Source organism: Passer domesticus, chromosome 34 (genome assembly GCF_036417665.1).
Source record: "Passer domesticus isolate bPasDom1 chromosome 34, bPasDom1.hap1, whole genome shotgun sequence".
Lineage (NCBI taxonomy): Eukaryota > Metazoa > Chordata > Aves > Passeriformes > Passeridae > Passer > Passer domesticus.
In genome coordinates this window covers 122,049-146,449 of record NC_087507.1, presented here as the reverse complement: position 1 = coordinate 146,449, position 24,401 = coordinate 122,049, and the positions used below count along the sequence as shown (strand labels likewise).

At 59.0% G+C, this 24,401-nt stretch overlaps 2 protein-coding genes across 8 annotated transcripts; one reads left to right on the top strand and one right to left on the bottom strand.

Annotated features, from left to right (window-relative positions):
* Window positions 1-213: 213 nt before the first annotated feature.
* MCOLN1 (mucolipin TRP cation channel 1) lies at window positions 214-19,631 on the bottom strand. 6 transcript variants are annotated; one of them, XM_064402084.1, is made up of 15 exons: window positions 19,115-19,631; window positions 17,584-17,804; window positions 16,582-16,749; window positions 15,094-15,235; window positions 14,170-14,245; window positions 13,520-13,616; window positions 11,881-11,980; window positions 10,236-10,342; window positions 8,448-8,597; window positions 7,848-7,949; window positions 6,927-7,049; window positions 6,091-6,311; window positions 4,856-4,986; window positions 1,641-2,186; window positions 214-1,577 (listed from the first exon to the last, which is right to left on the bottom strand). In XM_064402084.1, exons 1-14 carry the CDS (start codon window positions 19,629-19,631, stop codon window positions 2,155-2,157), a joined length of 2,187 nt encoding a protein of 728 aa, XP_064258154.1. In that variant the 3' UTR covers window positions 214-1,577; window positions 1,641-2,154. The 6 variants fall into 6 exon arrangements, with proteins under 6 accessions (XP_064258154.1, XP_064258155.1, XP_064258159.1 ...); XM_064402085.1 differs by having other exon boundaries at window positions 6,091-6,297; XM_064402089.1 differs by having other exon boundaries at window positions 6,091-6,297; window positions 19,037-19,252.
* On the top strand, window positions 19,518-23,047 carry LOC135288700 (zinc finger protein 271-like). Of its 2 annotated transcripts, XM_064402091.1 has the most exons (5): window positions 19,518-19,651; window positions 19,768-21,496; window positions 21,802-22,121; window positions 22,392-22,393; window positions 22,434-23,047. In XM_064402091.1, exons 2-5 carry the CDS (start codon window positions 19,782-19,784, stop codon window positions 22,899-22,901), a joined length of 2,505 nt encoding a protein of 834 aa, XP_064258161.1. In that variant the 5' UTR covers window positions 19,518-19,651; window positions 19,768-19,781; the 3' UTR covers window positions 22,902-23,047. The 2 variants fall into 2 exon arrangements, with proteins under 2 accessions (XP_064258161.1, XP_064258160.1); XM_064402090.1 differs by lacking the exons at window positions 21,802-22,121; window positions 22,392-22,393; window positions 22,434-23,047 and having other exon boundaries at window positions 19,521-19,651; window positions 19,773-21,762.
* Window positions 23,048-24,401: the final 1,354 nt, after the last annotated feature.

Below are 24,401 nucleotides of genomic sequence, written 5' to 3'. Positions count from 1 at the left end.
GATGGGAAGTACCACTAAGGGGAGGTACCACAGTGAGCGCGGGAGGGGGGGTGTGGGGCGTACCATGTAAGCATGGGGGGGGACCAAAGTGGGTTGTACCACTGAGGGGAGGGGGAGCAGGGCTGTACCATCCTAGGAGCGGGGGGGTCCCCAAGGCCACCCAGTGTCCCCCCGGTGTCACCCCGGGGTGTCGCCATTGTCACCACAGCGCCCTCGTGTCTCAGGTCACCTTTATTGTCCCCGCGGGGACGCGAACCCCCCCCAGGGTGCGGCACAGCCCCGAATTTTGGGGTGAAAAGGGAGAGTTTTGGGTGCCAGAGCCGCTGCGGGGACCCCAGGGACGGGACGAGGTCACGGGGTGTCCCCAGAGGAGGATTTGGGGACACCAAAAATGGATTTGGGGACCCCAAAATGTCCCCAAAATTGGATTTAGGGACACGAAAATGTCCCCAAAAATGGATTTTGGGGTCACGAGGTTCCAAATTTACCCCAAAAAATTATTTGGGGCTCCCAAAGCGTCCCAAAAAATGGATTTGGGGACCCCAAAATGTCCCCAAAAATGGATTTTGGAGTCCTAAAATTCCCAATTACCCAAAAAATCCTGATTTGGGGTCCCCAAAAATGGATTTTGGGGTCATGAGGTTCCAAGCTTACCCAAAAAAATGATCTGGGCTCCCAAAATGTCCCAAAAATGGACTTAGGGACCCTAAAATGTCCCCAAAATTGGATTTTGGGGTCACGAGGTTCCAAATTTACGCAAAAAAAAAATGATTTTGGGCTCCCAAAATATCCCAAAAAATGGATTTGGAAGTCCTAAAATTCCCAAATACCCAAAAAATCCTGATTTGGGGGTCCCAAAATGTCCCCAAAAATGGATTTTGGGGTCACGAGGTTCCAAATTTACCCCAAAAAATGATTTTGGGCTCCCAAAATGTCCCCAAAAATTGGATTTGGTAGTCCAAAAATTCCCAAACACCCAAAAAATCCTGATTTGGGGACCCTAAAATGTCCCCAAAAATGGATTTTGGGGCTCCCAAGTTTCCAAATTTACCCCAAAAAATGATCTGGGCTCCCAAAATGTCCCCAAAAATGGATTTAGGGACCCTAAAATGTCCCCAAAAATGGATTTTGGGGGTCCCAAGTTTCCAAATTTACCCCAAAAAATGATCTGGGCTCCCAAAATGTCCCCAAAAATGGATTTAGGGACCCCAAAATGTCCCCAAAAACGGATTTGGGGACCCCAAAATGTCCCCAAAAATGGATTTGGGGACCCCAAAATGTCCCCAAAAACGGATTTAGGGACCCCAAAATGTCCCCAAAAATGGATTTAGGGACCCCAAAATGTCCCCAAAAATGGATTTAGGGACCCCAAAATGTCCCCAAAAATGGATTTAGGGACCCCAAAATGTCCCCAATATCCAATTTTTGGGTCCCAAAATTCCAAATTTACCCCAAAAAATGACCTGGGCTCCCAAAATGTCCCCAAAATGTCCCCAAAAACGGATTTAGGGACCCCAAAATGTCCCCAAAAATGGATTTAGGGACACAAAATGTCCCCAAAAACGGATTTAGGGACCCTAAAATGTCCCCAAAACAAGATTTAAGGACCCCAAAATGTCCCCAAAAATGGATTTAGGGACACAAAATGTCCCCAAAAATGGATTTAGGGACCCCAAAATGTCCCCAATATCCAATTTTTGGGTCCCAAAATTCCAAATTTACCCCAAAAAATGACCTGGGCTCCCAAAATGTCCCCAAAATGTCCCCAAAATTGGATTTAGGGACACAAAAATGTCCCCAAAAACGGATTTAGGGACCCCAAAATGTCCCCAAAAATGGATTTAGGGACACAAAATGTCCCCAAAAACGGATTTAGGGACCCCAAAATGTCCCCAAAACAAGATTTAAGGACCCCAAAATGTCCCCAAAAATGGCTTTAGGGACCCTAAAGTGTCCCCAAAAATGATCTGGGCTCCCAAAATGTCCCCAAAATGTCCCCAAAAACGGATTTAGGGACCCCCAAAATCCCTCCCCACCCCCCAAATCCGCCCCGGGGGTCCCCGATTTGGGGTCCCGGGCGGTGAAAGCAGAAAATAAATTAAAATTTTGGGGATTTTGGGGGTTTTGGGGGCGTCCCCCCGGCGTCCCCTCAGTTCACCACGAGCGCCTCGTCCCGCGCGGGGGCCCTGCGGGGACACAATTGGGGGGTTTAGGGGATTTGGGGTTTTTTAGGGGATTTTGGGGGTTTTTAGGGGATTTGGGGTTTTTTTAGGGGATTTTGGGGGTTTTTAGGGGATTTTGGGTTTTTTTAGGGGATTTTGGGGGGGTTTTTAGGGGATTTTAGGAAGGGTTTAGGGGATTTGGGGTTTTTTAGGGGATTTTGGGGTTTTTTAGGGGATTGTGGGGGTTTTTTTTAGGGGATTTGGGGGTTTTTTTTAGGGGATTTTAGGGAGGGTTTAGGGGATTTTGGGGTATTTTTTAGGGGATTTGGGGTTTTTTAGGAGATTTTGGTGTTTTTTAGGGGATTTTGGGTTTTTTTTTAGGGGATTTTAGGGAGGGTTTAGGAGATTTTGGGGTTTATTTAGGGGATTTTGGGGTTTTTTAGGGATTTTGGGTTTTTTTTAGGGGATTTTGGTTTTTTTTAGGGGATTTTGGGGGGGTTTTTAGGGGATTTTAGGAAGGGTTTAGGGGATTTGGGGTTTTTTAGGGGATTTTGGGGTTTTTTAGGGGATTGTGGGGGTTTTTTTTAGGGGATTTGGGGGTTTTTTTAGGGGATTTTAGGGAGGGTTTAGGGGATTTTGGGGTATTTTTTAGGGGATTTGGGGTTTTTTAGGGGATTTTGGGGTTTTTTAGGGGATTTTGGGTTTTTTTTTAGGGGATTTTAGGGAGGGTTTAGGAGATTTTGGGGTTTTTTTTAGGGGATTTTGGGGATTTTTAGGAGATTTTGGGGTTTATTTAGGGGATTTTGGGGTTTTTTAGGGATTTTGGGGTTTTTTTAGGGGATTTTGGGTTTTTTTAAGGGATTTGGGGTTTTTTTAGGGGATTTTGGGGGTTTTTAGGGGATTTTGGGGTTTTTTTAAGGGGATTTGGGGTTTTTTAGGGGATTTTGGGGTTTTTTTAAGAGATTTTGGGGTTTTTTTAGGGGATTTTGGGGTTTTTTTAAGAGATTTTGGGGGGGTTTTTTTTAGGGGATTTTAGGGAGGGTTTAGGAGATTTTGGGGTTTTTTTAGGGGATTTGGGGGTTTTTTAGGGGATTTTGGGGAGTTTTTAGGAGATTTTGGGGTTTTTTAGGGGATTTTGGGGTTTTTTAGGGGATTTTGGGGGGGTTTAGGGGATTTTGGGGCATTAGGGGAATTTGGGTTTTTTTTAAGGGGATTTGGGGTTTTTAGGGGATTTTGGGGTTTTTTTAGGAGATTTTGAGTTTTTTTAGGGGATTTTGGGGTTTTTTAGGGGATTTGGGGGTTTTTTTAGGGGATTTGGGGTTTTTTTAGGGGATTTTGAGTTTTTTTAGGGGATTTTGGGGTTTTTAGGGGATTTTGGCGTTTTTTTAGGAGATTTTGGGGGTTTTTTTAGGGGATTTGGGGTTTTTTAGGAGATTTTGGGGTTCTTTAGGGGATTTTGGGTTTCTTTAAGGGATTTTGGGGTTTTTTTTAGGGGACTTTAGGGAGGATTTAGGGGATTTTGGGGTTTTTTTTAGGGGACCTTGGGGATTTTTTAGGAGATTTTGGGGTTTATTTAGGGGAATTTGGGGTTTTTTTAAGGGGATTTGGGTTTTTTTAGGAGATTTTGGGGTTTTTTAGGGGATTTTGGGGTTTTTTAGGGGATTTTGGGGGGTTTTGGGGGGGCAGGACCCCAGGGAAACCCCCCCAGACCCCAAAAACCCCAAGAGGAGAGGGGGGACCCCAAAACCCGGGGGAGGGGCTGGATTTTGGGGTCTTTTGGGGTCATTTGGGGCTGGATTTTGGGATAATTTTGGGGTCATTTGGGGGGGATTTGGGGACATTTGGGGCAGATTTTGAGATAATTTGGGATTCTCCCACCACCCCCATCTGGAATCCCCCCCAGGTGACAGCGAGCCCAAACCAGCCAGGACCCCCCTCCCTTGGGGTGACCCCAAACCCCCCAAAATGTCCCAAAATCCCCCAAATCCCCACCCCAAAACCCCCAAGTGTCTCAAAACTCCCTGAAATCTCCCAAAATCCACCCCAAAATGTCCCCAAATCCCCTAAAACCTCACCCAAATACCCCAAAACCTCCCCAAAGATCTTCAAAGTCCCCCGCAAAATCCTCAAAAAGGTCCCAAAATCCTCTGAAACCTCCCCAAATCCCCTCAAAGTGTCCCAAAACTCGGTGAAATCTCCCCAAATCCCCTCAAAAGTCCCAAAAATCCTCCCAAAAGTCCCAAAATCTCCCAAAACCTCCCCCAAAACCCCCCAACGTTCCCTAAAATGTCCCAAAATCCCCCCAAAAATCCGCCCCAAAACCCCCCTGAAATGTCCCCAAAACCCCCCTGAAATGTCCCCAAAACCCCCCTGAAATGTCCCCAAACCCCCCAAAGTGTCCCCAGACCCCCTGAAATGTCCCCAAACCCCTGGAGTGTCCCCAAACCCCCTGAAATGTCCCCAAAACCCCCCAAAGTGTCCCCAAACCCCCCTGAAATGTCCCCCAAACCCCCTCAAATGTCCCCAAAGCCCCCAAAGTGTCCCCAAAGCCCCCGGAGTGTCCCCAAAGTGTCCCCAAACCCCCTCAAAGTGTCCCCAAACCCCCCGAAATGTCCCCGAAGTGTCCCCGAGCCCCCCCAAAGTGTCCCCAAGCCCCCTCAAAGTGTCCCCAAACCCCCCAAAGTGTCCCTGACCGGGGGCAGCAGCAGAGGCTGGGGCAGGAGCCGGAGCTGTCCCGGCGGAACTTTCCGGATCCGGGGCTGTCCCGGCACTGCGCGATGAAGGCGTGGAGCTGGGACACCGGGGGGACAGCCTCCGACTGGTGCTGGGGACACGCAGGGGACACGTCAGGGACACGTCAGGGACATGTGACATGGGACAGGAGCTGGGACACCGGGGGGACAGCCTCCGGCTGGTGCTGGGGACAGGGGACACGTCAGGGACACGTCAGGGACACGTCAGGGACATGGGACAGGAGCTGGGACACCGGGGGGACAGCCTCCGACTGGTGCTGGGGACAGGGGACACGTCAGGGACACGTCAGGGACACGTCAGGGACACGTCAGGGACACGTGACATGGGACAGGAGCTGGGACACCGGGGGGACAGCCTCCGACTGGTGCTGGGGACAGGGGACATGGGGACACGTCAGGGACACGTCAGGGACACGTCAGGGACACGTCAGGGACATGTGACATGGGACAGGAGCTGGGACACCGGGGGGACAGCCTCCGACTGGTGCTGGGGACAGGGGACACGTCAGGGACACGTCAGGGACACGTCAGGGACACGTGACATGGGACAGGAGCTGGGACACCGGGGGGACAGCCTCCAACTGGTGCTGGGGACAGAGGGGACACGTCAGGGACACATCAGGGACACGTCAGGGACACGTCAGGGACATGGGGACACGTCAGGGACACAGACAGGAGCTGGGACACCGGGGGGCACCCTCGGACAGGTGCTGGGTACACACAGGGGACAGGGGACAGGGGAGATAACACACACAGGTAACGTCACGCTCAGGTAACATCACGCACAGGTGATGTCACACAGGTGATGTCACACCCAGGTGATGTCACACCCAGGTGATGTCACACACAGATGATGTCATACACAGGTAATGTCACACACAGATGATGTCACACACAGATGATGTCACACCCAGGTGATGTCACACCCAGGTGATGTCACACAGGTGATGTCACACAGGTGACGTCACGCCCAGGCGAGGTCCCGCTCACCTTGATGGTGTCGTAGGAGCCAGGGATGAGATCACACACAGGTAACACACAGATAACACACACAGGTGATGTCACACACAGATAACACACCCAGGTGAGATAACACACACAGGTGATATCACACACACAGATGACGTCACACAGGTGACGTCACGCCCAGGCGAGGTCCCACCTGTCGTGCTCACCTTGATGGTGTCGTAGGAGCCGGTGATGAGCGCGATGAAGAGGCTGAGCACCATGTAGATGAAGAGGGCGCTGAAGGAGTACAGGTACACCTGGCTGAAGAGCCACACCAGCGCCCCGCTGGGCCGCAGCGCCGCGAAGGTGGCGAACATGTCATCGCCATTGACCAGCGAGAAGAGGCACTCGGACACCATGGAGAGGGACCGGAACTGGGGACAGACACCTGTGTGTCACCTGTGTCACCTGTGTGCCACCTGTGTGTCACCTGTGTCACCTGTGTGAGCTGTAACCTGTAACCCCTGTCACCCTGTGTCATCACCCTGTGTCAGCCTGTCATCGCCATTGACCAGCGAGAAGAGGCACTCGGACACCATGGACAGCGACCGGAACTGCGGACAGACACCTGTGTGTCACCTGTGTCACCTGTGTCACCTGTGTGAGCTGTAACCCTGTAATCTGTAACCCCTGTCATCGCCATTGACCAGCGAGAAGAGGCACTCGGACACCATGGAGAGGGACCGGAACTGGGGACAGGCACCTGTGTGTCACCTGTGTGCCACCTGTGTCACCTGTGTCACCCGTGTGTCACCTATGTCACCTGTGTGTCACCTGTGTGTCACCCACATTTCATCCATGGATTTGGGAAGGAACCCAACCCCAAAACCAGGACTGGAGAACATCCCAACCCCAAACCTGAAATTTGTGAATCCCCTGACCCCAAACCCAAAATCTGGGAATGCCCCGACCCAAACCCAAAATCTGGGAATCTCCCGACCCCCAACCCAAAATTTGGGAATCTCCCGACCCCAAACTGGGATTTGGGGCCGCCCGGACCCACCTTGACGTGGTGCGGGCCCAGCACGATCCAGCCGCAGAAGCAATACCCCAAATAAATCACGGCCACGCAGCAGCAGAAGCGCATCACGTTGGGCAGCGCCACGCGCAGCGTCACGATCAGGATCTGGGGCCAAAAACGGGGAAATCGGGAAAAACGGGAATTATCAGCAAGTGGGGTGGGAAAAACGGGGGTTTGGGGTGGGAAAATGGGGATTTGGGGTGGAAAAATGGGATTATGCACATGTGGGGAGAGCATCACGTTGGGCAGCGCCACGCGCAGCGTCACGATCAGGATCGGGGCCAAAAACGGGGAAATCGGGAAAAACGGGAATTAGCCGCGAGCGGGGTGGGAAAAACGGGGGTTTGGGGTGGGAAAATGGCGATTTGGGGTGGGAAAATGGGGATTTGGGGTGGGAAAATTGGATTATCCAAGTGTGGGGAGAGCATCACGTTGGGCAGCGCCACGCGCAGCGTCACGATCAGGATCTGGGGCGAAAAACGGGGAAATCGGGAAAAACGGGAATTATCAGCGAGTGGGGAGGGGAAAACGGGGGTTTGGGGTGGGAAAATGGGGGTTTGGGGTGGGAAAATGGGATTATCCATGGGCAGAGAATCACGTCGGGGTCACCACGCGCAGCGTCACAATCAGGATCTGGGGCCAAAAACGGGAAAATAGGGAAAAACGGGAGTTTTCCATGTGTGGGGCAGGAAAAACAGGAATTGTCCCCAACCCAAACGTGACAAGGAGGATCTGGGGCAGGAAAAATGGGATTTAACCCTGGCCGTGTCCCCGGGTGACACGGGTGACACGGGTGACAGAGGTGACACGGGTGACACGGATGACACAGGTGACACGGGTGACACAGATGACACGGGTGACGCGGGTGACGCGGGTGACGCGGGTGACGCGGGTGACACTCACGTTGTACTTCTGGAAGAAGGTCAGGTAGCGGATGACCCCGACCCACACGAGCAGCGTCGATGTCCCCAGCAGGATGCTGCACACGTCGTACCCTGAGAAGTTCTGCGGGGACACGGGGACAGTGCCACCACCGTGTCCCCAGGCAGTGACAATGTCCCCTCCCCTTGTCCCCAGGCTGGCAGTGTCCCCAGGGGGTGACAATGTCCTTAGAGGGCTGGCAGTGTCCCCAGGGTGTGGCAGTGTCCCCAGTGTGACACTGTCCCCAGGGGTGGCAGTGTCCCCAGGGGGTGGCAGTGTCCCCAGTGTGACAATGTCCCCAAGGTGGCAGTGTCCCCAGTGTGACAATGTCCCCGGGGTGTGACAGTGTCCCCGGGGTGTGACAATGTCCCCCAGGGGTGGCAGTGTCCCCAGGCTGGCAGTGTCCCCAGTGTGACACTGTCCCCAAAGTGGCAGTGTCCCCAGGCTGGCAGTGTCCCCAGGCGGTGACAATGTCCCCAAGGAGTAGCAGTGTCCCCAAGGTGTGGCAGTGTCCCCGGGGGTGTGTCAGTGTCCCCAGGGTGTGTCAGTGTCCCCAAGGTGTGTCACTGTCCCCGGGGTGACCTTGGCCTCGATGCCGATCTTGAGCACGGTGCCCAGCACGGTGAGGACGTCGCTGGTGACCAGCAGCAGGTACCAGCCATTGAGGAACTCCAGGCGGTCCGACAGGGACACGGTGACACCGCGGCGACAGCGCAGGAACCGGCTGAACTCCTGCGGGGACATTGGAATTGTCATTGTCACTGTCACTGTCACCTCACAGGGACACGGTGACACCGCGGTGACAGCGCAGGAACCGGCTGAACTCCTGCGGGGACACGGACATTGTTATTGTCACTGTCACTGTCATTGTCACTGTCACTGTCACCTCACAGGGACACGGTGACACCGCGGTGACAGCGCAGGAACCGGCTGAACTCCTGCGGGGACATGGACATTGTTATTGTCACTGTCACTGTCATTGTCATTGTCACTGTCATTGTCACCTCACAGGAACCGGCTGAACTTCTGTGGGGACACTGTCACTGTCACTGTCACTGTCATTGTCACTGTCATTGTCACCTCACAGGAACCGGCTGAACTTCTGTGGGGACACTGTCACTGTCACTGTCATTGTCACCTCACAGGGACATGGTGACACCTCAGGAACTGGCTGAACTCCTGCGGGGACACGGGCACTGTCACTGTCACTGTCATTGTCACTGTCACAGGGACACGGTGACACCGCGGTGACACCTCAGGAACTGGCTGAACTCCTGCGGGGACACTGTCACTGTCACTGTCACTGTCACCTCACAGGGACATGGTGACACCTCAGGAACTGGCTGAACTCCTGCGGGGACACGGGCACTGTCACTGTCACTGTCACTGTCACCTCACAGGGACACGGGGACACCGCGGCGACAGCGCAGGAACCGGCTGAACTCCTGCGGGGACACTGTCACTGTCATTGTCACTGTCACTGTCACCTCACAGGGACACGGTGACACCGCGGTGACAGCGCAGGAACCGGCTGAACTCCTGCAGGACATGGGCATTGTCACTGTCACTGTCATTGTCACTGTCACAGGGACACGGGGACACCGCGGTGACAGCGCAGGAACCGGCTGAACTCCTGCGGGGACACTGTCACTGTCACTGTCACTGTCACAGGGACACGGTGACACCGCGGTGACACCGCAGGAACCGGCTGAACTCCTGCAGGGACATTGCCACTGTCACTGTCACTGTCACTGTCACTGTCACGTCACAGGAATTCCTGCAGGGACACTGTCACTGTCATTGTCACTGTGTCACTGTCACTGTCACTGTCATTGTCACTGTGTCACTGTCACTGTCACTGTCACGTCGCAGGAACTCCCGCGGGGACACCAGCATTGTCACCTCGCTGGGGTGGCACCACCTCCCACCACCCACATCCAACCCAACCCCATCCCATCCATCCAAACCCCACAAATCCCCCAAATCCCCACAAATCCCCCCAAACCCCATCAATCCCATCCCCCAAACCCCAAAACTCCCCCAAAACCCCACAAATCCCATCAATCCCATCCCCCAAAACCCCACAAATCCCATCGATCCCAAACCCCAAAATTCCCCCAAGCCCCCCCAAATCCCCCCAAAACCCCAACAATCCCAAATCCCCAAAATTCCCCCAAATTCCCAAATTCCCCCAAACTCCCCAAATCCCCCAAAACTCCTCAAATTCCCCCAAACCCCAAATTTCCCCCAAACCCCCCCAAATCCTCCCAAAACCCCAACAATCCCAAATCCCCAAAACCCTCCCAAACCCCCCCAAAACCCCCAAATCCCCAAACCCCCCAAACCCCAAAATTCCCCCCGACCCCGCACCCTCTGCAGGAGCAGCCCGCGGGCGATGGAGCGCGCGCAGAGCCCCAGGGACAGCGCGCACACCGCCATCACCAGCACGTCAAAGCACAGCCGCAGCCCGCTGTCACCTGCGGGGACACCGCGTCACCGCCGCTGCCACTGGGACTGACGGGGACACCGTGGGGACAGGGGGACACCGAGGGGACAGGGGACACCGCGGGGACAGGGGGACACCCGCGTCACCGCCACCACGGGGACAGGGGACACCGCGGGGACAGGGGGACACCGAGGGGACAGGGGGACACTGAGGGGACAGGGGGACACCGAGGGGACAGGGGACACCGAGGGGACAGGGGGACACCCACGTCACCACCACGGGGACAGGGGGACACCGAGGGGATGGGGACACTGTGGGGATGGGGACACTACGGGGACAGGGGGACACCAAGGGGACAGGGACACATCAGGGACAGGGGACACCCGCGTCACCGCCGCGGGGACAGGGGGACACCGCGGGGATGGGGACACCGAGGGGACAGGGACATCGAGGGGACAGGGGGCACATCAGGGAAAGGGACACATCAGGGACAGGGACACCGCGGGGATGGGGACACTGTGGGGATGGGGACACTATGGGGACAGGGGACACCGCGGGGATGGGGACACTGCAGAGACGGGGACACCCGCGTCACCACCACCATGGGGACAGGGGGACACCGCAGGGACAGGGGGACACCGAGGGGACAGGGACACTGCAGAGACGGGGACACTGCGGGGATGGGGACACCCGTGTCACCGCTGCAGGGACAGGGGACACCGCGGGGACAGGGGACACCCGCGTCACCGCCACGGGGACAGGGGGACACCGCGGGGATAGGGACACTGTGGGGATGGGGACACTATGGGGACAGGGGACACCGCGGGGATGGGGACACTGCAGAGACGGGGACACCCGCGTCACCACCACCATGGGGACAGGGGGACACCGCGGGGACAGGGACACTGCAGAGACGGGGACACTGAGGGGACAGGGGGACACCCGTGTCACCGCTGCGGGGACAGGGGGACACCGCAAGGACAGGGACACCGAGGGGACAGGGGCACTGCAGGGACAGGGGACACCACGGGGACAGGGGACACCCGCGTCACCGCCACCACCGGGACCAAGGGGGACACCGTGGGGACAGGGACACTGCGGGGATGAGGACACCGAGGGGACAGGGACACCGAGGGGACAGGGGACACCTTGGGGACGGGGACACCAAGGGGATGGGGACACCAAGGGGACAGGGGACACTGTGGGGATGGGGACACCGTGGGGACGGGGGACACTGCGAGGACAGGGACACTGTGGGGATGAGGACACCTTGGGGACGGGGACACCGAGGGGATTGGGGACACTGTGGGGACGGGGACACTGAGGGGACAGGGGACACTGCGAGGACAGGGGGCACATCAGGGACAGGGGACACTGTGGGGATGGGGACACCGTGGGGACGGGGGACACCATGGGGACAGGGCACAGGTGGCATCCCACGGCCTGTTGTCACCTCCCGGGGACAGGTGCCCACTGTCACCTCTGCGGGGCAGCGAGGGGTGGTGGCACTCCCAGGGACACCCCCCGGCCCAGTGTCACCCAGTGTCACCCAGTGTCACCCGGTGTCACCTCTGCGGGGCAGCGAGGGGTGGTGGCACTCCCGGATGGCCGCGTGCGTGTCCAGGCGGATCCGCACCCGCCCGCTGTGGGCGCTGTTGTCAAACGTGACCTGGGGACACGGGTGGCACTGTCACTGTCACTGTCACTGTCACCGTCACCGTCACAGCACTCGCTGGCTGCCCCCCGGGCCCGCAGAGGGACAGAGGGACAGGTGAGGGACAGAGGGACACTCCAGAGGGACACGGGGGGGACACTCAGAGGACACTCAGGGGACACTCAGGGGACACCCAAGGGACATTGGGGGGGCATTTGGGGACACCCAGGGGACACCTGAGGACACCCAGGGGACAGCGAGGGAACACTGGGGACACTTTGGGATATTTGGGGACACTTGGGGACACTCAGGGGACACTTGGGGGACACTTGGGGATATTTGGGGACACTTGGGGAGGCTCTGGGGACACTCGGGGACACGTGGGGAGGCTGTGGGGTGCCTGGGGACACTTGGGGACACTTTGGGAGGCTGTGGGGTGTTTGGGGACACTGGGGGACACCCAGGGGACACTTTAGGATATTTAGGGACACCAAGGGGACAACTGGGGACACTTTGGGGTGTTTGGGGACACTCAGGGGACACTTGGGGGACACGTGGGGAGGCTCTGGGGTGCCTGGGGACACTTGGGGACACTTGGGGACACTTGGGGACACTTGGGGACACGTGGGGAGGCTCTGGGGTGCCTGGGGACACTTGGGGACACTTGGGGACACTTGGGGACACCCAGGGGATACTGGGGGGCACTTGGGGACACTCAGGGGACACTTTGGGATATTTGGGGACACTTGGGGAGGCACTGGGGTGCCTGGGGACACTCGGGGGACACGTGGGGACACTTGGGAGACACTTGGGGAGGCCCTGGGGACACTCAGGGGACACTTGGGGACACTTGGGGAGGCTCTGGGGTGTTTGGGGACACTTGGGGACACTTGGGGACACTCAGGAGACACTTGGGGACACTTGGGGACACTTGGGGAGGCTCTGGGGTACCTGGGGACACTCGGGGGACACCCAGGGGACACTTTGGGAATATTTGGGGACACTCAGGGGACACTTGGGGGACACTTGGGGAGGCTCTGGGGTGCCTGGGGACACTCGGGGGACACTTGGGAACACTTGGGGACACCCAGGGGACACTTTAGGATATTTAGGGACACCAAGGGGACAACTGGGGACACTTTGGGGTGTTTGGGGACACTCAGGGGACACTTGGGGAGGCTCTGGGGGGCCTGGGGACACTTGGGAACACTTGGGGGACACTTGGGGAGGCTCTGGGGACACCCAGGGGACAGTTGGGGACACGTGGGGAGGCTGTGGGGGGCCTGGGGACACTCGGGGGACACTGGGGGACATTTGGGGGACACTTTGGGATATTCGGAGACACTTGGGGAGGCTCTGGGGACACTTGGGGACACTTGGGGAGGCTGTGGGGGGCCTGGGGACACTTGGGGGACACTCTGGGATATTCGGGGACACGTGGAGAGGCTCTGGGGACACTTGGGGACACGTGGGGACATTTGGGGGACACTTTGGGATATTCGGGGACACTTGGGGAGGCTCTGGGGACACTTGGGGACGCTCGGGGACACTGACGGTGACGCTGAAGGTGTAGCAGTCGGGGATCTCGTGGTTCAGCAGCGTCTGGATGTTGATGGCCTTGAGCTGGAACTCCACGGTGACATTGATCAGCCTGAGGGGACAAAAAACACCCCGGGAGGCCCCAAAAATCCCAAAAAAAGGGAAAATTCCGCCCCAAAATCCTGAAAAAGGGGAAAATTCCACCTCAAAACCCCCAAAAAGGGGAAAATTCCACCTCAAAAACAAACAAAAAAAATCAATGAAAAGGGGAAAATTCCACCTCAAAAACACAAAAAAGGGAAAAGTCCACCTCAAAAACACAAAAAAGGGGAAAAGTCCACCTCAAAAACACAAAAAAAGGGAAAAGTCCACTTCAAAAAGACAAAAAAGGGGAAATTCCACCTCAAAAAGACAAAAAAGGGGAAAATTCCACCTCAAAAACCCCCAAAAAATGGAGAATTACATCTCAAAACCCCCAAAAAAATCAATGAAAAAGGGAAAATTCCACCTCAAAAACCCAAAAAAGGGAAAATTTCACCCCAAAATCCCCCACAGGATTTGGGGCACGGGACCACGAGTCCCGCTCGGGGATTTTCGGGGTGGGCAGGGCCCATCCCGGGTGGATTTGGGGTTTTTTGGGGTTTTTTGGGGTTTTTGGGGTTTACCTGTGGAACTGGAGGGTGAAGTTGCCCTGGTCCAGCGGGGGCGGCCGGGGGGCCCCGGGGTGCAGCCCCAGGCACTCTGTGGGGTCGGGAGTGGGGTCAGGGACAACGGGAGCTCAGAGCCCCGGGAACCCCAAATCCTGAATCCCAAACGGGCTGGGACCCCTGGGAACGCTCCAGGACCACCCTGAACCCCAAATCCCAAACCCCAAATCCCAAACCCTAAATCCCAAATCCTAAATCCCAAATCCTGAATCCCAAATCCTGAATCCCAAACGAGCTGGGACCCCTGGGAACGCCCCAGGACCACCCTGAACCCCAAATCCCAAACCCCAAATCCCAAATCCTAAATCCCAAATCCTAAATTCCAAACCCTAAACCCTCAATCCCTAATCTCAAATCCCAAAGTTTAAATCCTTAATCCCAAACCCTAAATCCCAAACCCAAACCCCAAATCTAGCCCCAAACACCAACCCCAAAACCCCAAATCCAACCACAAATCCCAAACCCCAAAACCCCAACCCCCAACTCCCAAACCCCAACTCCCAAACCCAAAACCCCACACCCCAAATCTCAAACCCAACCCCAAATCCAACCTCAAACCCCAAATCCCAAATCCAACCCCAAATCCCAAACCCCAACTCCCAAACCCCAAATCCAACCCCCAAATCCCGCATTCTGCACCACAAACCCCAAATCCAACCCCAAACCCAACCCCCAAATCCAACCCCAAACCCAAATCCACCCCAACCCCAAATCCCACACCCCAAACCCCAAATCCTGCACCCCAAATCCAACCTCAAACCCCAAATCCCGCACCCCAAATCCAACCCCAAACCCCAAATCCCGCACCCCAAACCCCAAATCCAACCCCAAACCCCAAATCCCAAACCCCAAATCCCGCACCCCCAACCCCGCAGCCCGCACCGGTGTCCACGCTGGGGTCGATGTCGAAGGTGTCGTTGCCGGGGTCGATGTCGCCGCGGCGGAAGAAGCGCTGGCACAGCCGGAGCCCGCGGCCGCCGCCGTACGCGTAGCGGCCCAGGGTCTCGTTGGGGACAGCCAGGTACTGGGGGACACGACACGGGGCTGGGGTGGCACCTTGATGGCCCCAAACCACCATGGCCCCAAACCACCCCATGGCCCCAAAACATCTCCATGAACCCAAAACATCTCTGTGACCCCAAAGATCTCCATGGCCCCAAAACATGGCGGCCCAGGGTCTCGTTGGGGACAGCCAGGTACTGCGGGACAGGGACACGAGGCTGGCACCTCAGTGTCCCCAAACCACCCCATGGCCCCAAAACATCTCCATGAACCCAAAACATCTCTGTGAATCCAAAACATCTCCATGACCCCAAAATGTGGTGGCCGTGGGTCTCATTGGGGACAGCCAGGTACTGCGGGACAGGGACACGGGGCTGGGGCCCCAAACCACCATGGCCCCAAACCAACCCATGGCCCCAAAACATCCCATGAACCCAAAACATCTCTGTGTCCCCAAAGATCTCCATGGCCCTAAAACATCTCCATGACCCCAAAACATGGCGGCCCAGGGTCTCGTTGGGGACAGCCAGGTACTGCGGGACACGACACGGGGCTGGGGTGGCACCTCGATGGCCCCAAACCACCCCATGGCCCCAAAACATCTCCATGACCCCAAAATGTGGTGGCCGTGGGTCTCGTTGGGGACAGCCAGGTACTGCGGGACAGGGACACGGGGCTGGGGTCCCAAACCACCATGGCCCCAAACCACCCCATGGCCCCAAAACATCTCTGTGTCCCCAAAGATCTCCATGAACCCAAAACATCTCCATGAACCCAAAACATCTCTGTGTCCCCAAAGATCTCCATGGCCCTAAAACATCTCCATGAACCCAAAATGTGGTGGCCCTGGGTCTCATTGGGGACAGCCAGGTACTGCGGGGACAGGGACACAGTGTCCCCGTGTCACCTTCTCGAGGACAAAGGCCAGGCGTTTCAGGAGGTCCCAATGTCCCCAATCCCTCCCAGTGTCCCCAGCCCCTCACGGTGTCTCTGTGTCACCTTCTCGAGGACCAAGGCCAGGAGCTCCAGGACGTCCCAATGTCCCCAGCCCTACTGACGTCCCCAACCCTTTCCAATGTCCCCAGCCCCTCCCGGTGTCCCCGTGCCACCTTCTCGAGGACGAAGGCCAGGTGCTCCAGGAGGTCCCAATGTCCCCAGCCCTACTGATGTCCCCAGCCCCCCCCAGTGTCCCCAACCCCTCCTGGTGTCCCCAACCCCTCCCGGTGTCCCCAGCCCCTCCCGGTGTCCCCGTGCCACCTTCTCGAGGACGAAGGCCAGGACCTCCAGGACGTCCCAATGTCCCCAACCCCTCCTGGTGTCCCCAACCCCTCCCGATGTCCCCAGCCCCTCCCGGTGTCCCCATGCCACCTTCTCGAGGACGAAGGCCAGGTGCTCCAGGAGGTCCCCGCGGGTGTAGACGGCCTGGGTGTCATCGGCGCCGTCCTCGTAGCCCTTGAGGAACAGGTGCTTGAAGGCCACCGTGTTGTCCTCCTTGAAGGCCACCACCAGCTGGTTGCTGAGCCCGAACAGGATCAGCTGGGGACAAAGGCCACCCCCTCTGTCGCCACCTGTCCCACCGTGGTGACACTGCTGTGTTTTGTCCCAAAACGGTGCCACAGCTTGGGGACAAAGGCCACCCCCCTGTGAGCCTCTGTCCCACCATGGTGCCACTGCAGTGTTTTGTCCCAAAACGGTGTCACCCCATGCCTGGGGACAACGGCCACCACGGTCAGGGTCTGTCCCACCCTGGTGACACCACCGTGTTTCACCCCAAAACGGTGTCACCCCGTGCCTGGGGACAACGGCCACCGCTGCCATCAGGCCCTGTCCCACCAGAGTGACACTGCCAGGCTTTGTCCCAGGACACTCCAGTGACCTCTCCAAGTGTCCCCATGTCCCTGTGACCCCTCCCCGCTGTCCCTGGCACCTCTTCCCCAATGTCCCCATGTCCCCTCCCCGCTGTCCCAGCCCCTCGTGCTGCCATCCCTGCTGTCCCTAACGTCCCCAAATCCCCGTGCCCTGCCCGCACAGTGTCCCAGCCCCTCACCCTGCTGTCCCCCCTGTCCAGGCCCACTGTCCCCATGTCCCTGTGTCCCCTCCCCACTGTCCCCCTGTCCCTGTGTCCCCTCCCCACTGTCCCCATGTCCCTGCACCCCACTGTCCCCACTGTCCCCAGTGTCCCTGCACCCCCTCCCCACTGTCCCCAGTGTCCCCATGTCCCCTACCCGGGCTCCAAGCCCCTCGCCCTGCTTTCCCCGCTGTCACCCCCTGCCATCCCCTCTGTCCCCACTGTCCCAGCCCGCCATCCCCACTGTCCCCACTGTCACCCCCTGCCATCCCCACCGTCCCCGCCGTCCCCGGCGGTGTCACCTGCACGGTGACCAGCACGATCTTGGCCAGCTGCAGCGCCAGCTTCACGGGCCGGCGCCCGCGGGCGCGGTACTTGTCACAGGGGCTCATGAAGAAGTACTTGAGGCGGCGCCGCAGCTCTTCCTCCTCCTCCTCCTCCTCCTCCTCCTGCTGCTGCTCCTGCCCCGGCGCCGCCTGGGCCGTGCCGTACCCGGGGCCGCGGCTCAGCAGCCGCTCGGTCTCTGGGGACACCCGCCGCTGTCACCTCGGGCTGGTGGCACCTCAGCCCGGTGTCCCCCTGCCCGGTGCCGCCCCCCTCGGCCTGGTGTCACCTCGGCCTGGTGCCATCCCCTCAGCCCGGTGTCCCCCCGCTCGGTGCCAGCCCACTCAGTGTCCCCCCGCTCGGTGCCACCCCCTCGGCCCGGTGTCCCCCTGCTCAGTGCCACCCCCTCAGCCCAGTGTCACCTCAGCCCGGTGTCCCCCCGCTCGGTGCCACCCCCTTGGCCCAGTGTCCCCCCACTCGGTGCCACCCCCTCGGGCTGGTGTCACCTCAGCCCAGTGTCCCCCCGCTCGGTGCCACCCCACTCAGTGTCCCCCCGCTCAGTGCCACCCCCTCAGCCCAGTGTCACCTCAGCCCGGTGTCCCCCCACTCGGTGCCACCCCCTCGGGCCGGTGGCACCTCAGCCCGGTGTCCCCCCACTCGGTGCCACCCCCTCGGGCCGGTGTCACCTCAGCCCGGTGTCCCCCCACTCGGTGCCACCCCCTCGGGCCGGTGTCACCTCGGGCCGGTGTCCCCCCACTCGGTGCCACCCCCTCGGGCTGGTGTCACCTCAGCCCAGTGTCCCCCTGCTCAGTGCCACCCCCTCAGCCCGGTGTCACCTCGACCCGGTGTCCCCCCGCTCGGTGCCACCCCCTCGGCCCGGTGTCACCCCCCTGCCGCAGTGTCCCCCGTCCCCATTAACCGCTGTGGGCTCCGTGTCCCCGGTGTCACCGCTGTCCCTGTGTCCCCCCCGCTGTCCAACCCGGTGGATATTGTCCCCCGTACCCGTTAATGCCCCCGGCCGGGTCTAGGGTGTCCCCTGGCCCCGCTCGGCTCCCGGTTATCCCTGCCCGTGTCCTGCTGCTCCCGGTACCGCATTCCCATATCCCCATTCCCTGTCCCTGTCCCCATTCCCATTCCCAGTCCCCATTCCCATTCCCTGTCCCCATTCCCATTCCCTGTCCTCATTCCCATTCCCATTCCCAGTCCCCGCTCCCTGTCCCTATTCCCGCTCCCTCTCCCCATTCCCATTCCCTGTCGCCATTCCCATTCCCTGTCCCCATTCCCATTCCCTGTCCCCATTCCCTGTCGCCATTCCAATTCCCTGTCGCCATTCCCATTCCCTGTCCCCATTCCCTGTCCCGGTCCCCAGTCCCTGTCCCGGTCCCCATTCCCTGTCCCCATTCCCTGTCCCCTCTCCCCGTCTCCTCTCACCGGACGCCGCCGCCATCGCTCCGCTCCCCCCCCCCGGCCCTCACGTGACGAGGAAAACACCGCGCTGCCGCCGCCCACCAATCGCAGCGCGCGCTCGCTGCCTGATTTGCATAGCCACGCCCGCTGGGCTGGCCCCGCCCGCCGCCGGCCGCAGCCCGAGCGGGCGCCGCTCGCTCCCAGTTCGCTCCCAGTTCGCTCCCAGTAAGAGCGGCCCCGGCAGGGAGAGCGCTCCCAGTAAGAGCGGCCCCGGCAGGGAGAGCGCTCCCAGCGCCCGCCCGCTGCTGCCGGCATCGCTGCCGGGGCCGCGCGAGAACCCGCCCGGGGCAGAGCGCGGCTGCTTTTGGGGATCGGCACCGCTGGGAGCGGGGGAGCGGCGGCAGCGAGAGGGGACTCGGGAGAAGGAGGAGGAGGAGGAGAGGAAGGGGAAAGGGAGGGACGAAGGAAGAGAAACAGGAGCAGGGGGAAGAGGAAGAGGAGGGCCAGAGGAAGAGGAGGAAGAGCAGGGGGAAGAGGAGGGCCAGAGGAAGAGCAGGAGCAGCCCCGAGCCCACGCGGTTGCCCCGCTGCGGCCGCGGCTCGCCCGCATCCGCCGGCATCGCCCCCCCGGCAGCCGCAGGTGAGCGGGGAGGGGGAGCTCGCCCCGCACCCATCGGGGGGGGCTCCGGGAGGGTTTTAGTGCGGGGCAGGGCGTGCGGAGGCAAACGGCACGGTGTCCTTGTGCTTCCTCCGCAGAGCAGGAGCCGAGCATGGAGAGCAGGGAGGACAAATCCCCGCGGCCGAAGCCGGCGGCAGAGGCCGTGGGGAGCGGCTGCGCGGCGCGGGAAGGCGGCGGGGAGGAAAAGCCCCGGAGATGCCTCAGCAGGAGGGGCTGCAAAGGCAGAGCGCGGGGAGGCGAGGGGGAAAGAGCCGGGCCGGGCCGGGGAGGCGGCCGGAGCTCGGAGCTGGGGGTGCCTGAGCAGCCCCAGGGTGGGGAGAAGCCCCACACGTGCTCGCAGTGCGGGAAGAGCTTCAGGTGGAGATCCTCCCTGATCCGCCACTGCAGGATCCACACGGGAGAACGTCCCTACGAGTGCGGGGAGTGCGGGAAGAGCTTCAACACCAGCTCGTACCTGGTTGTCCACCAGCGCGTCCACAGCGGGGAGAGACCCTACGAGTGCGGGCTGTGTGGGAAGAGCTTCATGCTGAGCTCTCACCTCATTGTCCACCAGAGGAATCACACCGGGGAGAGGCCCTACGAGTGCGACAAATGCAAGAAGAGGTTTCAGACCAGCTCCACTCTGCTCAGTCACCAGCGCATCCACACCGAGGAGAGGCCCTTCCGCTGCCCCGACTGCGGGAAGGGGTTCAGGGAGAAATCCACCCTGGTCACCCACCGGCGCACCCACACCGGGGAGAGGCCCTACGTGTGCGGGCTGTGCGGGAAGAGCTTCAACACCAGCTCCTACCTGATGGTGCACCAGAGGATGCACAGCGGGGAGAGACCCTACGAGTGCGGGCAGTGCGGGAAGAGCTTCACCCGCAGCTCGCAGCTGATCGTGCACTACCGGAGCCACACCGGGGAGCGGCCCTACGAGTGTCCCCAGTGTGGGAAGGGCTTCACCTGTAGCTCCAACCTGATCGTCCACCAGAGGAGCCACACGGAGGAGAGGCCCTACGAGTGTGATCAGTGCAAGGAGAGGTTTCAGAGCATCGGGGATCTCGTCGTGCACCAGCGTTCTCACACGGAGGAGAAACCCTTCCGCTGTCCTGACTGCGGGCAGGGCTTTGAGCACAACTCCAGCCTCAACGAGCATCAGTGCACCCACGCTGGGGAGAGCCCCTGCGAGTGTGGGGAGTGTGGGAAGAGCTCGAGTGAGGGCTCCAGCCTGGTTGTCCACCAGAGGAACCACATTGGGGAGAGGCCCTACGAGTGCGATCAGTGCCAGAAGAGGTTTTACACCAGCTCCGCTCTGCTCAGCCACCAGCGCACTCACACCGAGGAGAGGCCCTTCGTGTGCCCCGAGTGCGGGCAGGGCTTCAGGCACAACTCGGCGCTCGTCATCCACCAGCGCATCCACACCGGGGAGAGGCCCTACGAGTGCGAGCAGTGCTGGAAGAGTTTCCACTCCACGTCCGATCTCCTCCTGCACCAGCGCATCCACACGGACGAGAGGCCCTTCCGCTGCCCCGATTGCGGGGTGGGCTTCAAGCACAACTCCAGCCTCGTCAAGCACCGGCGCATCCACACCGGGGAGAAGCCCTACGAGTGCTGGCAGTGCGGGAAGAGCTTCAGCACGACCTTCAGCCTGATTGTCCACCACAGGATCCACACGGGAGAGCGGCCCTACGAGTGTGGGCAGTGCGGGAAGAGCTTCAGCCAGAGCTCCGGGCTGATCGCCCACCAGAGGATCCACACCGGGGAGCGGCCCTACCAGTGCGGGCAGTGTGGGAAGAGCTTCACGCAGAGCTGTAACTTGACCAAACACCAGTGCAGCCAGCACTGCGGGCCGCCCAGAGCGCAGGAAGAGCTCCGTGCGCTGATCCAGCTGCCTCCCCTGTGGGAGGATCCACACTGGATGATCCCCAGGGAGCCCCGGTGATCCCTGGTGCTGCTGATCACTCTTGGGAAGACCCCTGCCTGGGGGCTCCACGTGGCTCCCCGTGGCCTGGATTTTCTCTTAATTTCTCTTTGCTCTTTCCAAACACCCAAATCTGGCGTTGAAAATAAAGATGTTGAACTAAGACAAGGATGGGGCGTGGGGGGATCTTCCAGGGGAAGATCCTCCTGCACCAGCGCATCCACACGGACGAGAGGCCCTTCCGCTGCCCCGATTGTGGAATGGGCTTCAAGCACAACTCCAGCCTCGTCAAGCACCGGCGCATCCACACCGGGGAGAAGCCCTACGAGTGCTGGCAGTGCGGCAAGAGCTTCAGCACGACCTTCAGCCTGATTGTGCACCACAGGATCCACACGGGAGAGCGGCCCTACGAGTGTGGGCAGTGCGGGAAGAGCTTCAGCCAGAGCTCCGGGCTGATCGCCCACCAGAGGATCCACACCGGGGAGCGGCCCTACCAGTGCGGGCAGTGTGGGAAGAGCTTCACGCAGAGCTGTAACTTGACCAAACACCAGTGCAGCCAGCACTGCGGGCCGCCCAGAGCGCAGGAAGAGCTCCGTGTGCTGATCCAGCTGCCTCCCCTGTGGGAGGATCCACACTGGATGATCTCCAGAGAGCCCCGGTGATCCCTGGTGCTGCTGATCATTCTTGGGAAGACCCCTGCCTGGGGGCTCCGCATCCTCCTGGCTCCCCGTGGCCTGGATTTTGTCTTAATTTCTCTTTGCTCTTTCCAAACACCCAAATCTGGCGTTGAAAATAAAGATGTTGAATAAGACAAGGATGGGGCGTGGGGGGATCTTCCAGGGGAAGATCCTCCTGCACCAGCGCATCCACACGGACGAGAGGCCCTTCCGCTGCCCCGATTGCGGGGTGGGCTTCAAGCACAACTCCAGCCTCGTCAAGCACCGGCGCATCCACACCGGGGAGAAGCCCTACGAGTGCTGGCAGTGCGGGAAGAGCTTCAGCACGACCTTCAGCCTGATTGTGCACCACAGGATCCACACGGGAGAGCGGCCCTACGAGTGTGGGCAGTGCGGGAAGAGCTTCAGCCAGAGCTCCGGGCTGATCGCCCACCAGAGGATCCACACCGGGGAGCGGCCCTACCAGTGTGGGCAGTGTGGGAAGAGCTTCACGCAGAGCTGCAACTTGACCAAACACCAGTGCAGCCAGCACTGCGGGCCGCCCAGAACGCAGGAAGAGCTCCGTGCGCTGATCCAGCTGCCTCCCATGTGGGAGAATCCACGCTGGATGATCCCCAGGGAGCCCCGGTGATCCCTGGTGCTGCTGATCACTCTTGGGAAGACCCCTGCCTGGGGGCTCCACGTGGCTCCCCGTGGCCTAGATTTTGTCTTAATTTCTCTTTGCTCTTTCCAAACACCCAAATCTGGCGTTGAAAATAAAGATGTTGAATAAGACAAGGATGGGGCGTGGGGGGATCTTCCAGGGCACAAGGGGGATGGTGGGTCTGAGGGACTCGAGGGTTTCTGGGCGGGTCTTCTGGGGGTTCCCCGTGGCCTGGATTTTCTCTTAATTTCTCTTTGCTCTTTCCAAACACCCAAATGTGGCGTTGAAAATAAAGATGTTGAATAAGACAAGGATGGGGCGTGGGGGGATCTTCCAGGGCACGAGGGGGATGCTGGGTCTGAGGGACTCGAGGGTTTCTGGGCGGGTCTGGGGGTTCCTCAGGGCTTTGGGCACCCCAGGCTGAGCGGCTCCGTCTGGGACAGCTGATCAAGGACCTCCTGCCCTGGAGCTGTCCCCGTGTCCTGCGTGCTGGTTCCTGCTGTCCCCTGTCCTGCAGCCCCCTCTCCCTGGTGTCACTTGCATTGCCCTCCCCCCTCATTCCCGTGTCACCCCTCTCCCATCCCAATCCGTATCCTGTTCCCTCTCTCGTTCCCTGTCCCATAATTCTCTGGTTGCTGTTTCCATATTCCCAGTTCCTGTTTCCTGTCTATTCCCTGTCCTGTCCCGTGTTCCCTGTCCTGTTCTCTGTCCCACATTTCCGTTCATTTATTCCCTGTCCCCTTTCCTTAGTCCTGGTCCCTGTCCCCTTTCCCATTCCCAGTCCTGTACTCCAGGTCCCAGTCCCTTATTCCCATTCCCAGTTCCGTATTTCTGGTCCCGGTTCCAGTCCCATATTCCCATTCCCTGTCCCCTATTCCCATTCCCAGTCCGTCACATATTCCCAGTCCTGTTCCCAGTCCCCTATTCCCAATCCCGGTCCCAAATTCCAGTTCCCAGTCGCATATTCCCCATCCCAGTCCTATATCCCCATAAATAAATGCCAAATACGTAGATAAATACTGTGAGAAATAAATAGTAAATATAGAAAAGGTGAGAAATAAATATTAAATATGTAGATAAATAAATATTAAATACATAGATAAGTACTGTGAGAAATAAATAATAAATACATAAAAAACTGAGAAATAAATATTAAATATATAGATAAATAAATACTAAATACTAAATACATGGATAAATACTGTGAAAAATAAATAATAAAAAAAGAAATAAATAGTAAATACATAAAAACTGAGAAATAAAAATCCCTGGGACCCCCAAAATCCGGGGATCCCCTCCCCCCTTTCCGCCCCTCCCCCACCGGAGCCCGCTTCGCCCCCGCCCCTCCCCCCCCGCCGCAGTGCCGCGCGCTCCGCGCACGCGCGCGCCCCCCAAGCCCCGCCTCCCTCCCCCTCTCCGTTCCCCGCCTTCTCATTGGCCGCGGCGGGAGAACTCCGCGCTGATTGGGTGAGCCGGCGAGTGACTGAC

Excerpts from the sequence above, each read along its gene's own strand:
- MCOLN1 (XM_064402084.1), bottom strand. The coding sequence starts at position 19,631 with ATGCCGGCGGATGCGGGCGAGCCGCGGCCGCAGCGGGGCAACCGCGTG. Across the intron at positions 6,312-6,926 it reads TGGGCCCGCACCACGTCAAG|GTGTCTGTCCCCAGTTCCGG; the intron begins GTGGGTCCGGGC and ends GGTGACACACAG. Across the intron at positions 4,987-6,090 it reads GCTCCTACGACACCATCAAG|CACCAGTCGGAGGCTGTCCC; the intron begins GTGAGCACGACA and ends GCGTGTCCCCAG.
- LOC135288700 (XM_064402091.1), top strand. The coding sequence starts at position 19,782 with ATGGAGAGCAGGGAGGACAAATCCCCGCGGCCGAAGCCGGCGGCAGAG. Across the intron at positions 21,497-21,801 it reads CAGAGCTGTAACTTGACCAA|GCACCAGCGCATCCACACGG; the intron begins ACACCAGTGCAG and ends GAAGATCCTCCT.